The sequence below is a fragment of the Martes martes genome (assembly GCF_963455335.1).
Source record: "Martes martes genome assembly, chromosome: 11".
NCBI classification, from domain to species: domain Eukaryota; kingdom Metazoa; phylum Chordata; class Mammalia; order Carnivora; family Mustelidae; genus Martes; species Martes martes.
The window spans coordinates 41,204,309-41,218,812 of NC_137899.1; the positions used below are offsets into that span (position 1 = coordinate 41,204,309).

Below are 14,504 nucleotides of genomic sequence, written 5' to 3' on the forward strand. Positions count from 1 at the left end.
CAGCAAAGGTGCTTTGTTATATCCAGTAGATCTATTTTTGATGTCTAAGCAAACAGGAAGCCAAATGAAATAAACATGAGATATGGGACCCCTTCACTGGTGTGGGGAGAAAATAACAGAGACGGCAGTCCTGCTCCTCTTTTTGATGCCATGACCATACGTGTGTATATGTCTTGTAGGACACTCATGTGCAGGGATATATTTAAAGATAAAACAAGAACTAATCAGTAAAAGCAAATGACCCCCAGTGACTTTCTCTGAGACTGTAATGTATGTATTGTAAAGGGCAGGGGTAACCAGCCATCAGCGTGGGGGTATGAGGAGTTGGTACTTTATGAGCTTTGTGAGAAATAAATACAACCAGTTTATAGCCACTGATTTCTTTTGGTCAAGAACAATATGAAAAGGTGAGATCACCTGCCTTATGTAGGAGACTTGACTTTTGACCATTTCTAAAATTCAAATACAATTCTCAAAGGACAATGTATTATCATTGAGGATGCTCAAGGGAGTATTAACAGAGGCTTCAAAAATAGTTTCAAAAGGGGGTTCTGGAAATGTTCTGACCAGTTGGCAGCAGCATTCGGCTATTTCAAAGAGACAATAATATTTTGAATATGCGTGTTACGAGATGCTTTATTTTTCTTTGGAAAAGTTGTTGCTTTATGGCTCAATTGATCGTCCAGGTCCTGTTTCCCTCTGGGTTACTTGGGCGTGTGTACCTCTTGCCCGAGTTTGCAGTGATGGATTTGAGGAAGAGTGAGTAGGGGGGAAAAAAAAGAGTCCTCAGTCAGCTGACTGGAGCCCAAGTAAGTAGTCTGGAGCCCAGTCATCATCTGAACAAGATCCATATAAGGCGGGTGATACAGGGTGCAAGCCAGTGGGGTAAAGCAGAGGAACAGAAAAGAGGTGAGAGCAGAGAAATTCCTGAACTGAAGCCCAAGAAATGTAGGCAGCTTTTTATGCAGATCCAAAAGCTGCTGGCATAGAACGAGTGAAGTTACTCAGTTTGCACTCAGTCTTGTGGAGCAAATGCATGACCGGTGTAGAGATCTTCAAAGGGGGTTTTGTGGCCAGTTGAGTATCAGCCAAGAAAACACTGGCCAAAGTATACTCCTTGCCCCAGATGCTGCTCTGGTCTATGTTAAATGTCTAATACGTCTGGTGAATCCTGAGCCCTCCACTCTGCCTGAGTCATGGTGACACCACTTGCTGTTGAGCAGGGAGGCAACACTGCGGACTGTCCGAAATTATAGGTAGATGGAGGCATGCACATCATCTCTGGTCTAAGGCGAGGTCAGGAGACGTTGGTATGATATCAAAGAGTCTCCAACTGTGCTGGGCTTCCCTTGAGAGCTGGGAGATTTCTAGAGAATTCTGCTTCAGACAGAACTTATTAGGAGGAAGCAAATACTTGAGGGAGAGGTCAAGATGAGAACCTGAAAATCATTTGACATTTCATAACAGGTTTGGAGTAATATGTGGAAACGTTTCCGGGGTGAGGCTAGGAAGAGCATTTCATAGAGGAAGCCACATTCGCTCTTTGAGTTGCGATCAGCCTATACTATCTGAACTGAAGCTTTGCCCTCAGAGAGTGTTCTGGGCCATGCTCTTGCCATCTCCTTCTTTCGGTACAAACAGCAGAGAGAAAGCCCCATTCTGAAGCATCATATTTGTCTTTGATGTTTAAACCCTCCTAGGGATGTCCAGGCTGGAGCGAACCTTTCTTTCAATCGTCAGTTCTACGACGAGCATTGGTCCAAACATCGAGTGGTCACTTGTATGGACTGGTCTCTCCAGGTAAGAATTCTTGCTGGGATGGGACAAACTGGGCCGCATTCTTACGGCATTTGTATTTAAAAAAAGAGAGAGAGGGAGAGAGAGTTTCTCTCCACTTCTTCAGATATGTTTACTATCAATTATGCAATTCTGTTCTATGCCTGTTGGTTTTCTTTCTCATTTTCCTGAGCTTTCAGTTGAACGTTTGCATGCTGTCATTCATATGTACTGAGTAACCCCCATGAGCTACCAGACAAGGAGCAGGCCATTGGCCTGCACAGCTGCTGTTGTGAAGGTCCCCAGGGGTTCCCTCACATCACACCCTGTGGCTGTTTTGAAGCCTTCCTCTGCCCTGACTTCCTTGTCATCAAGCCTTGTAGACATGCCTGTAGTCTAAAAACAATACCCTTCCCCTGAGTTCCACAGCTTCGCTCCTGCTCATTCTCACACTTCTCCAAAACTTCTTACCTCTCTTCCACCGCTGTGGTCCTTGTGGTTGTGCCCTCAACCTCTACTCTTCCTCCCAACACACTCTCTGGTAGACGGCTCTTCCACTTCCATGTTCAGCCACCATGTGGCAACCTGTTTATATCGTCCACCCATCACCCTCCAGAATTCCACTTTGCACAACCAACAGGTCCTCTCAGCTGTCTCACAGAATCTGCAATCACTAGTTTATTATGGTCACACATCCGAATTTTTTTTTTCCCTACCGCATGTAAAGTTAAAGACATCACAATATACCCAGCGGCCTTTCTTCACTAACTTCCATCATTAACATTAGCAACTCTTTCCCTCTCTCCCAGACCTGGACTGTCACCGAGACTGTCCATTTCTCCGCTCATGTATTGATCACTCCACTCCTTGGATCAAAACTCCCTGTTGGCTCTAAGGAAAAAAGTCTGTACTCCTTAGTGTGGTATTCAGAGTGAAAGGAGGCGAATTTAGCAGAAGTCACCTTGCTGGAGAGCCAGCTGCACTACATGACCAATAACCCAGCACCTAGCAGTTACATAATATGTACAGAGGCAAACAGCCTAGTTTGGGTGGCCGGAGTTTGAACCCAGGGGGTTTGACCCCTGAGCCCACGTTCATAAGAGCCATGCTGTGTGCCTTCCTGCAGTGACAATGACATACTAGCAATGAGGAGAATAGGAATGATAAATTCTGGACATTTATGCAGAATTACAGTGTATGTTCTTATGGGGAATACTATCATGGCTAGCTTTTCATTTGTGTATTTTATGTGCTAAGCACTGTGCCAACTGCTCTGAAGGCATCTTCTTATTTCAGTTTCATAACTCAGATGAGGCAGCAACCATTAATATCTCCATTGTGCAGCTGAGGAAATTGAGCCTCAGAGAAGCTTAAGTAACTTGCTAAAAATCACTCAGCTAGGATGTGTGCTAGGATGTGGTCTGGAATCTGGAACCAAGAGAGGTTATAAGTTCCGAACAACAAGAGGCAGACAGCACAGGCCTGCAGAGGTGGTGGAGGTCAGGATCTGTCTCTAGACGACTGGGATTTAGACAACTGGAGGGGAGAAGAGTGTGTTCTAGACAGAACTGAGAAACAGATGATGTGAAGGGCCTCATCTAATCCTACTGGAGTACAGGAGAACTGAAGGGCGCGTTAATCCCTCATAGCCCACCTGTCATCAGCCACCAAGTGGGCCGGTGTTCTCTCCTCTTGAGTCTCCTTTTCTTCATTTTGATTAAATGTTTTACTTTAATTCCAGGATAGTTAACATACAGTATTGTATTAGTTCCAGGTGGACCGTAGAGTGATTTGACACTTCTGTACACGACTCTGTGCTCGTTGTGATAAGTGTGCTCCCATCCCCACCCTCCCACCCTCCGCCCCCTGGTAACCATCAGTGTGTTTGCTCTAGTTCAGATTCTGTTTCTTCATTTGTCTCTCTCTCTCTCTCGTTTCCTTTGCTCGTTTGAAGAGGAGTGTAATCCCTCACAACCGGACTGTCATCAGCCACCAAGTGGGCCTGAGTTCTCCCCTCTTGAACCTCCTTTTACATTCAAACACCAGAGCTCGCAGTGTCTGATTGTGCAGAGACTAACACAAGCAGGGGCCCAGCCATTTGCCACCAGTGTGTGGGTGGTCTGCGAGCATGCTCTGGTGTACGCACGGAAATTAGATCCAAGCCTGAGGAAACACTTAGCTCGGCTCGTTCACTTGTTCAGAGTCTGGAAATTACACAGGAACTTTATCTGACACATTCAAAGGCAACTTCTACTGTGTTCCCAGGTCGGTTGATAAAGCTCCCTGAGGAATTGGCAGGCCCAGCCTCAGTGGGGCTGGTCCTGGCCTGACCACGGTGTACAATGGCCATATGGACCCTGGATGGATTTGTTTCCACATAGGGTTTGTATGACGGGGTTTTGGGGAGTTCTTTTTTTTTTTTTTTTTTTTAAGAACTGAAACTGTAAAGGACAGAAACTCTACCATGGGGACACCATATTTACTTTTCACCATTTTTGTGTAACCTGCTTATCTACACTGTAGGGAAGAGGTTCGTAGTTCTGAAAAGCATATTTTATATGGAGCCTGAGAAAAAGGAATTGGAGGGGTAGCTGGCTGGCTCAGTCATGAGAGCATGTGACTCTTGATCTCAGGGTTGTGAGTTCAAGTGTCACATTGGTCATGGAGACTACTAAAGGAAAAAGAAAAGGAATTGGAACCCTCAACTCCTACATCATAACATTTTTTATTATTATTTACTCATAACGTTTTTATGGGGTTCAAAGGACCAGGTTTATATGCTTATGGGATGAAGAGTTATGAATGGGTCTAAATGGAATTCAATAATATCAGGAAAGGAAACAAGGAGAGAGGCACAGTCTTAGAGTCTCAAAGTGGCATTTATGTCCAGGGTGTTTGTCTGAGTGGAACTGAGTGGGGAGAAAAGGAAGAAACTGTGAGGTTTCTGCATAGCTTGGCTTTGATCTCCTGGGCTTCTCAAATAAGAACCCTTTAACTTTGCAATATTTGCCAAATATCCACCAAATGTTATACCCTGGAAGAAACTGTGTCCCTCGGGGGGATTAGGTCAGCTTTGTCATTCACTGACCATTGTTGAACAGTGCGAGTCAATAACACTCTCCACATACCACACAACGGCTTTTCCAGCCTTGTCCCAAACCACACTCACGACCTTAGTCCTGCCGTATAGACTCCTCTCACAGGGAAACCGCCTCCTCCAACCTTGCAGTCACCCAGCTTATACAGCTGAGTAATCTCTAATAGTCCATTCAGTTTCCAAATCCAGTCACATTTACAGTAGCAAGAAGACTGCTGCAGACACCAACTCAAGTCCACCAACGTGGCTTTGACCCTGACTTTACGCCACGCCCTCTGCTTCTTGCTTGTATTAGGAGACAGCTTCCTAATTGGTCTTTCCGCCTCCAGCCTCTATACTGTTGAGTCCTTACAAGTATTTTGACCAGACTGATGTTCGTAAAGATTACTTATATACTCTCACTGTCGCCTTGGGCAAGTTGCTTAGCTTCTCTTTGCTTCAGCTTCCTCATTCATAAAATGACGGTAATAATACCGAGCTCACATGCTTACTGTATTATATGAGTTAACGTATTTACGGCCGTAGGACTTAGAAAGTGTCTAGTACATAAAAAGTGCCCGATTAATGTGACATCCCAGCAAAAGCATAGTAGCAGTAGCATTAGTAGTTGCTGATTGTAACCCCCGCTGTCCCCAGAGCGAAGTCTAAAGTCACCAGCCTGTACTCAGTGGCCTCTGTGACGATGCCCAGAGGCATTTCAAGCCCTTTCTTCTTGCTTATAACTTCATGTAACCTGCCTCCCAGCCAAAGGCTACAAGCTAATGTCTCCTGGACATGCCCTCCACTGCATTAATTAAGAAAACTTCAGCTCTGGGCCAGCATGAGCAAAAGAGGGGATGTATTGGAGAGGAACTAGTATACTTAGGGGATCCGTGGAAGAGAGGAAGAACAGGACTCGGGAAGAGTAGCCGTCTGGGCCGCTTGAGGGACCTCACCGATAGGATGCTGTCATAACCTGACCCATTTGCCAGCCCCCGGATTCTGTGTCTCAGTTCCAAATGTGCCCCAGCCAGTTTGGAGGCTGTGAATTGCTCTGGGTCATGTACCAACTCTGCAGCGAACTAATTGTCCTTGGGAAGTCAGATACCCATATGTTGAGGTGATCTCCAAAGGTGGGAAAATCACCGCAGACCGGGCAGATAAGCAAACCCTCCTATCTGTACCCGGTCCATATTCCCCCCTCTTCTCTCCTAATAACACACCGCCTGACAGGGCCCAGTACATGTCTCATTTCTTCTTAGAAGTCCCTTCCAGTTTCTTTCCATGCCATACCCTGACCCAGCTAAGGTGGTTCTGTTCTCCTCTGTGCTGCTAAGGACCCTTGTTTACATTTCCTCCTCAGCACGTATCATGTCCTGCCTTTATGCTTGCCTTATAGTTACTCATATGTGTGCTTTCCCTCCCTATATGTAAGGGTGAGCTCCTGTAGAGCAAAGCACATTATTGTTGGCATTCTTGTCCCACGTCTCACCTGGCACAGTGCCTTACACGTGTAGAGGAGACACTGGACACATGCCTCGGGACTGGAAGGGACACGATCTTTGAAGCCAAACAGATTTTGAATAAGGCTCTCACTTCTTTTATTAGCAGCGTAACTCAGAATGAGTTACTTACCCCGAGACCCTTGGCTTCTTCGTCTATAGAAATGGGAAAACTGCTTCTACTTTAGAGGATTGCAAGGACCGAATGAGTTCATGTAGCACCCAGCTTGGTGTCTGGCACGTAATGGGCACTGAAACATGTTGGTTCCTTCCCCTCTGATGAATGTCAGACTTTATTTCTCTGTAGAAGCAAACAGCTTGAGAGCAGATCTGGTAATTTTCAGGTAAAGTTCTTCTAGGTTAAAGGTTGGATAATCCAACCTGATGAGGAATTATAAGCTTCACAAGTGTTCACATTCCCTTTAAAAGTCATAATTTTAACATTCAAGATTTAAATAATGGTTCAGAGATTTACTCTTCACTTGAGAGTAAGAAAATATGACTAGTCACGTCCAAACACAACAGAAAAAGACATCTAAGAGAAGACTTCGAAATCAGAAAAACTTGCATGAGATACGAGTTAAATCAGTACTTTAGGATTTATGATGCCCGTTGTAGAAATTAAGCCAAAGGCATTTCCCTGATATTTTACTAAAACTCCCCCTATTTTCAAAAAGGGTTTGAAAGCCAAATAATTTCAACAATTTTTTAATGGAAAAAAGAAAAGCTACAAGTGGGAGCCAACAATGAGTCCCAGATGTGAAGCTGTGGGATATTAGTGCAGACACATCTGGCTGCTCAGTGGCTACTATGGTGTTGATGTTTACAGAGTTGGCTTTCACATGTGACGTAGTTAAAGTTCAGATGGACAGTCTGGAGACTTCTGTTGTTTATCTGGATATTAGTTTCTTCAAACAGGCTCTGAATCAAAGGTCTTTCCTAATGGGCTTTGGATTCAGCCTCTGTAGAGTGTTTTCTAATAAAGAACGATGACTTCCCCTGGTGGCCATATGCATGTGTCTTGCTGTAGGATCATACTTCCTTCCTCTGCATCAGCCAGCAAATTGTGACTCCCTCCAGTTTTCTTAAGTTGAGGCTGCTGAACAAGTGAGTAAGTCCACCTAGAAGACTCAGCTTCAATCAGTTTTGACAGAAAAAAAGTGGATGTTTCCATTTATAAGGGCCTTCTTCTGTTAAATATGTATATAGCTTAGTGAAAAGGAAGGGAAAAAATGAAGACATCTATAAGCAAAGAGTTGATATGCTCTGCTATAATCTTGTTGCTGTTCCTAATGGGGCTGCCTTATGGGAACGCCAGGTAGGAATGGCATTTTCATGAAAGCAGTCTCAGAAATACCCCCCCGCCAAGATTCCTCCCCCGTTTGTTTAATTACACACACAGCACAGAGCTCACACAGGGTAAGCACATATTTCTAGTCACTTGAGAGTCATTATTTTACTGGTTGTGGTTCTTGCACTTATGCCTTTAATTGTTGGCATTATTTGACAACAAAGGATTAAATATAAGGTCTTTCCACTGAGAGCAGAGTCACTAAAATAAAAAGACCATTTGTATTTTAATAGATTTTGACATAGTTGATTATGTGCTAGGAGTTATAAGACACTAGATTTAGAAGTTAATAAAAATACGTCCCTATGCTCAGAGACAGCTTACAGACTACTAAGAGACATAAGTGGGAAACAAAAACCATAGCACAGTTTGACAAGGTCTTTAACGGAGGAACACACATAATGCTAAGGGAGCCCGTGAGAGGGAAGCGGGGGTGGTGGATGGCTCATTGGGATTGTCTGGAGGATTTGATCCGTGAGTTACTGTTAGAAACAACACAGACGAGGCATCCCATTAAGAGTGATTATGAAACTCCTGGGCACAGAGGCTGTCCTGTGAACCTGAGAACTAGCCCATGAGGCAGAGACTTAGGGTGTGGAGTAGAGGAGGTAAGGGGGTGGTAAGAGATTAAGCAGAGGAGTTCGATAGTGACAGATTATGAAGGACTTTATATGACCTGGGTTTAATCTGGAAAGTGAGGATGCGCCATTAAAGTATTTTGAGCAGAGGAGTGACTTAGCCAACTGTATGTTTTGTAAAGTTACATTGACAAAGGAGAGAGAGTGGAGTAGGGGAGGGATGGGCCTGGCAAGCCTGCCAGCTGGAAGCCATTCAGGAAGCTGTTGCCTTGATTCAGATAAGAAATTAGTGGAGGAGGGGCACCTGGGTGGCTCAGTCACTTAAGTGTCTGCCTTCAGCTCAGGTCATGATCCCAGGGTCCTGGGATCAAGTGTACATTGGGCTCCCGGCTCAGTGGAGTCTGCTCCTCCCTCTCCCTCCAGCCCTGCTACTTATACTCTCTTGCTCTCTCCCTCTGTCTCTCTTTCTCTGTCAAATAAATAAATAAAATCCCTTAAAAAAAAAAAAGTAGTTGAGGAGACCCTCACCTTAAGGATGGAAAGAAAACATGCGTTTGAAAGGTACTGAGGCAGGAGTATAACACAGTACATGGGGATAAGAAAGAGAAAGGAGTAAAAATGAACATGGAGTGTCTGGGGTTTGGGCAGGTGGGTGAATGGTAGTGGAAGCCACCCAAAAGAGGAGACATGAGAAGAGCACGAGATTTAGTAGAAGGCAAGAAGCTCACTTTTTTAAATGCATAACTGATGTGTCTATGGACGGCTCAGAGAAGTCTCCAGTATGCAGTTCTGCAGCTGAGAGAGACATCAAGCTTGGAGATACAGATTTGGACACTTTTCAGCCTATTAATGTGTATTAAAGCCATTGGAGTAGATGAGACCACCCAGGAAGAATGTATGGACTGAGACTCCCAAAAAGGGCAGAAAACAGCCCACCACCCTCCGTGGAATATAGGTATTAGAAGGAGAATCTATAGGGACTAAAAAGAATGGTCAGGAAGAGAATCAGGAGAGACAGGTGTAATGGAAGCCAACATGGGAGAAAGAAGGGAGTAGTCCAAGAGTCAGAGAATGCAGAGAGGTCGAGTAATGTGTGCATATGGCAGTTACTGGTGACGCTCGCAAGCCCACGTGGAACACTGGAAGCAGAAACCAGAATGCAATAGGGTGAAGCTGTAATTGGTATTAAGCATGCCACAACTCGTAACAAAGTGCCATTTAAATGATGTAATATAACATCTGTCTATAGGAATATGGGAGTTTTCTTTGTGTCGGCAACTTGACATAACTCATCCTTGTGACCTCTTCCGTGCAGTACCCTGAGCTGATGGTCGCTTCCTACAACAACAACGAGGACGCTCCCCATGAACCAGATGGTGTGGCTTTGGTTTGGAACATGAAGTTTAAGAAAACCACACCAGAATACGTCTTCCACTGTCAGGTAGGAGTCAGCAGAGTGAAAATAACTTCTGTCTCCCACTAGACCAAATATAGTTCACGCTGCCTTGCATCTCTCTGTCTTACGTGCCGAGCAAGAGCCGAGGTTAAAAATGGAATTGTTGACAATTTTGGAAAATTCCCCCACAGTAACCTAATGTTTGGGGAAAGTGGCAACTCTCTCCAAACAGTTAGGAAGCCCAGTGGGGGACTGTGTGTCATTTTCTTTCTATTTAAAACAGCCCCCCTGAGGATGAGTTCATAAAGACCTCGCACTCAGGGAGAAATCCTGGTGTACCACTTCCTCTGCTCACAGCAGCACATGCTTGCCCACCCACGTGGACATCCTCAGAGCACCGCCATTTCCCGCTTCCTCCTCCCTCTGACATGGAGTTCAATGGAACGTGGCCAGTTTCACGTTTACGGGTGCCATCTTGCATCCAGATAATAACATTTCCGTAGCTGCCGTAGGCGAATACCTACCATGAATCTTTTTTGAATTGTTGAGAAACATAGATGCCAGTTTCAGTTCAAGTGTGAGGATCATTTCAGACAATTTCGGATATTTTGCTCCTTGTGTCTCCTGACACACTTGTCTTCTTTTCTATCCAACATAATACACACTGAAATGTATTTTACACTTGCACACATTTGGCTTTGCTCCCTTGCCATGACTCTGCCTAAATAATAGGCCTCAGCAGTGGCCAATACACCAACTCCTTTATTATCGTCCCAGTCCTGTGATTAGGCATAGGAAAATGCAAAACAAACTTCCCAGCTCAAAGTTTCAGTTCCTCAAATATTACGATTCTGAGGCAGAGTGACAGATTGCTCCGAATCCAAATACCTCAGCCAAAGAGGGTAAACCTGTTGATATTTGGAAGTTTAGTGACATTTTATATCTAAGAGCTGAGTATCATTTTGAACTAAAATATGTTTAGACTTTAGGATGTTATCAGATGTAATTTGGGGAACAGGAGCTGCTGGAATAAAAGTCCCAGCTTCAACCTGATTGAGTAACCTCTAACTCCGGCCATGTTTTTCTCATTTGCTATCTTAAAAACAACAAGAAATCTAGGTCTGCATAGTAAATAACCTTTAGTTTTTGAACCTTTGAAATAAGAACAGCTTTTTCTCTTTTTTTTTTTTAAGATTATCAAATTTGTCAGTTTGATACACTCTTTCTGTAAACATAGAAGCACAAAATCCTCATCTTGTTCAGGTTTAAGAGGTTTGCCAAATTACCAACAAAATACTAAAAGGGTTGTACGATAAGCAGAAGCACATTTTGGAAAAACAGTGCCACCTAAGCTATTTTGATATTATGAAAAGTACATCTTGATTTTTAAAAATTATAAGAGGTTAACACATTTTGTTTTGGTCAATGTACATGTTTATGATAATTTTTTAAATTGTATTAACTGATTATCGGTAGCCTGTGACAATAACAACTTGGTTAAATGCTTAATATTCACAGCATTGCATAGTAAACAGGTCAGTAGGAGCCTAATAATGTTGAATGAAGACACAGACTTTCAAGGTCTTTGGAATTAACTGGAATTTAAAAATTACCTACTTTATCACACAATGGTTAATACCAGTGTTGACTGAAAGGAGCAACTTCTCTTTCCTTCCTGGTATCTTTGGGATCATTTACTGAAAATTGCACCAACACACATTTAATGTTATTATTAGTTTCTCCCTTAAATGATACAGTATATGAATTTTAGGAGAAAACTATTTCTTGTTTTCAAAAAAAAGAAGGAAGGTAGTAGGAAGGGAGGAAGAGAGGGAGGAGGAGGGAGGGGGGTGGGAGGGAGGGAGGGGGGAAAGTCAAGTCAAGTCAGAAGTACTCTCAATAGCCCACCAAAAGATGCTGACTAAAATATCTCTGTATCCCTCAAATCCCTACTATTGTCTTCATTTTTTCTGGTGGCCACAAGCAGGTGGGGTTTCTAAACTCTGCTTAGCATTTTCACTGGGAGAAAAGTGAGGATTCTAATTCTTTTAAACTTTGGGGTTCGTTAAATAACGTGCAATACATGTGAAGACTCCATATTGTAGGCATCAAAGGAAGGCTATAGAATTTAACCACACATGTTTAAAGATGCTGAGAATCATGATTGTGCTACTTATATAGAAATGATAAGCAGTTCATATAAATGACCCCTCATGTTCATGAAAGCCACATTTATAAAATCTTATGAAAACCTAAATGCTGAATACCATTACAGTAATTAACTTCTGTTATTTAATTATTTCTCTTAAACTAACCTCAGTGTGGGGGATGGAATTATCACCAGCTTCAGAACAGTGAAAGGAGAAGAGCTTCAGTCCCTCTCCTGAGAGGAGGAAAAGGAAGAAATGGGCATAGCAGAAGTCATTGCGAAGCCCTTCTGAGGATCCTTGGTGTATTAGTCAAACTTCTCCAGAGAAACAAAATCAATAGGAGATAGATAGATAGATAGATAGATAGAAAGAAAGAAATAGACACAGAGAGAGAAATTTAGAATTGGTACTTCTTCAGGAAACTTGTCTTTGCTCTTAAGGCCTTAAACTGATGGGATGAGGTCCACCCACATTATGGAGGCTAATCTACTTAAAGTCTGTTGGCTTAAATGCAAATTACATTTAAAAAATACTTTCATACCCACATTTAGACTTGTATTTGACCAAAACCCCAGATACCATAGCCTAGCCAAGTTGACACATTAAAATTAACCATCATACCTGAATTTCACCTCAGACCAATCCAGGAAACCAGTATCTTTTATAACTCCTGAAGTCTTACTAATTCCTTATTACTTTGGGCTAGTAAGCAAATATACACAGAAAGATCAACTTTGAAAGTATTAGACTTTAAATGAATGGGAGCGTTCCTAAGAGGTGAGAAAAAACAGTAATTTGAGGACATGGAAAATGTCTCTGTGGCATTAAATTTATGGGGAAAAAAAGATACTAACATGTACTGAGAATCTGTTATTTACATTCATTGTCATAAACTCCTGTTACCCCCCAGATTAGAACCTGCAGCTTCAGAGAAGTCATAGGGCAGATGTCTGTGAATAGCCAAGCCAAGTCTGAAGTCAGCTCTTTTTAACTCTGAAGTGCATGCATTATGTCATACAACATTTGTTGGGGATTCAGCCAGGTTCCTCTGGGTGGGTGGCTTGAGGGATGGTGAATAGAGAAGAAATGGAACAGAGCTGTGTTCTCCGTCTTGTCTGATCATTGCCATCACCTGGAGAGCTGTAAGAACTATTGACGCGTGCATCCCATGGGCAGAGATTCTGATCATTAGTCCCTAGTCTAGCCTGGGCGTTTTAAAAATATCCCAGGTTGGGGTGCCTGGGTGATGCGGTCGGTTGAGCATGTGACTCCTGGTTTTGGCACAGGAATGATCTCGGGGTCATAAGATCAAGCACTCTGTTGGGCTTCATACTCAGCCCAGAGTCTGCTTAAGACTCTTCCTCCTCCCTCTCTCTCTCTCTCTTTGCAACATCGCCCCCCACATGTGCATTCTCTCCCTCTCAAACAAATAACACTTTAAAAAAAAAAAAAAAAGTAGAAGTTCCCAGATCATCTGAATATGCAGTAGTAGTTGGAAAACACCAGGATGTAGAGGCGAGATGAAAAAAGAGGTTGATAAGGTGACAAAACTAGTTGGTCTCTTTATTTGGAACTGTGGGACTTTTCTTCTTGCCCCACACGTCCCTTTCCCTCTTTGGCCCAAACTAGGGTGCTATTTCTTGCCTTTATTACTCTGGTGCTGATCTCCTACCTGACTCAAACTGAGAGATTTCCTAACCACCTCCCCAGCCCCTTCCCACTTCCCCATCCCCACCCCCAGACACATTGTACATGCACTTGCCTCTGTAAGGAATGATCAGAAGACCCAGAGTTGTTGTTCCAGGAATGGGCTCAAGAACACATTGAACATGGCATTGGAAGAAAGTGAATTGGAGAGTACCATTTCTTTTAGGATAGTGATACACCTTGCTATAGTGGATATCTATGAAGTTAGGATCAATGCCAGGTCATATCCATGGCTCCTGAAAGAAAACCTAATTGCTGTAATACCGAGTATGGCTGAGCTAGTGAGAGACGAAACCCAGCGTTGCCTGGGCAGCCAGGGAAGTCACAGATGAGTTAGTGGTTGGCCGCTGGGAATAATAAGGACAGTTTGGTTACCATGCCCTGAACTTGAATAATTACAGTGTAATATCATTGGTCTGTATTTTACATTTTCCTAGCATTTCCGCCTTCATGATCTCATTGATTCTCCCAAAGGGAAGTGAAAAAGATGTTATTCTCTCCGTTGTACTTGAAGCCTTCATGGCTCGTGGGCAGTAGAATCAGTCCTGGACCGGAGGCCCCATCTACTGGCTATATTGCGCCATCCATCATGCCACATTCCACTGTAATGCGGGGATGTGGGACTTGAGAGCAAAGGCTACACAGTCTATTCAAGGTGCATTTTTGGCTGCCTGTCATTTTATGATGACAACTAAGCATGGTCCTAGAATTGGCTCTCCTTACCATCTTCTTCTAAACCTAAGGGGAATTTGGAGAACCCACAGAATTACAGTCAATACCCGCAAGATAAAAATCAGAACCCCTACTCCCAAACATATCACTTTTCTTCTCCATCCTTTCTGATCTTTGCTCAAGTTTATTTACTACACCTTGTCCCTTCTAGACAGTCCTCGCTGAAATCAGGCAATCTGAATGTGCTCCCACATCCTCGTGTGATGTTCTGATAATTTCAAAATGAGACAGTGTGT

General features: G+C 43.3%; 1 protein-coding gene across 6 annotated transcripts in view; it reads left to right on the forward strand.

Moving 5' to 3' along the window:
• The window catches only part of DYNC1I1 (dynein cytoplasmic 1 intermediate chain 1), a gene marked incomplete at its 5' end in the record, with an annotated part of 260,677 nt that overhangs the window by 148,250 nt on the left and 97,923 nt on the right, over positions 1 to 14,504 (forward strand). For all 6 annotated transcript variants that reach the window (XM_080818672.1, XM_080818674.1, XM_080818673.1 and 3 more), the window contains 2 exons: positions 1,701 to 1,800; positions 9,599 to 9,724. In XM_080818672.1, the coding sequence (XP_080674798.1) occupies positions 1,701 to 1,800; positions 9,599 to 9,724 (226 nt within the window). The remainder of the gene's footprint in view (positions 1 to 1,700; positions 1,801 to 9,598; positions 9,725 to 14,504) is intronic.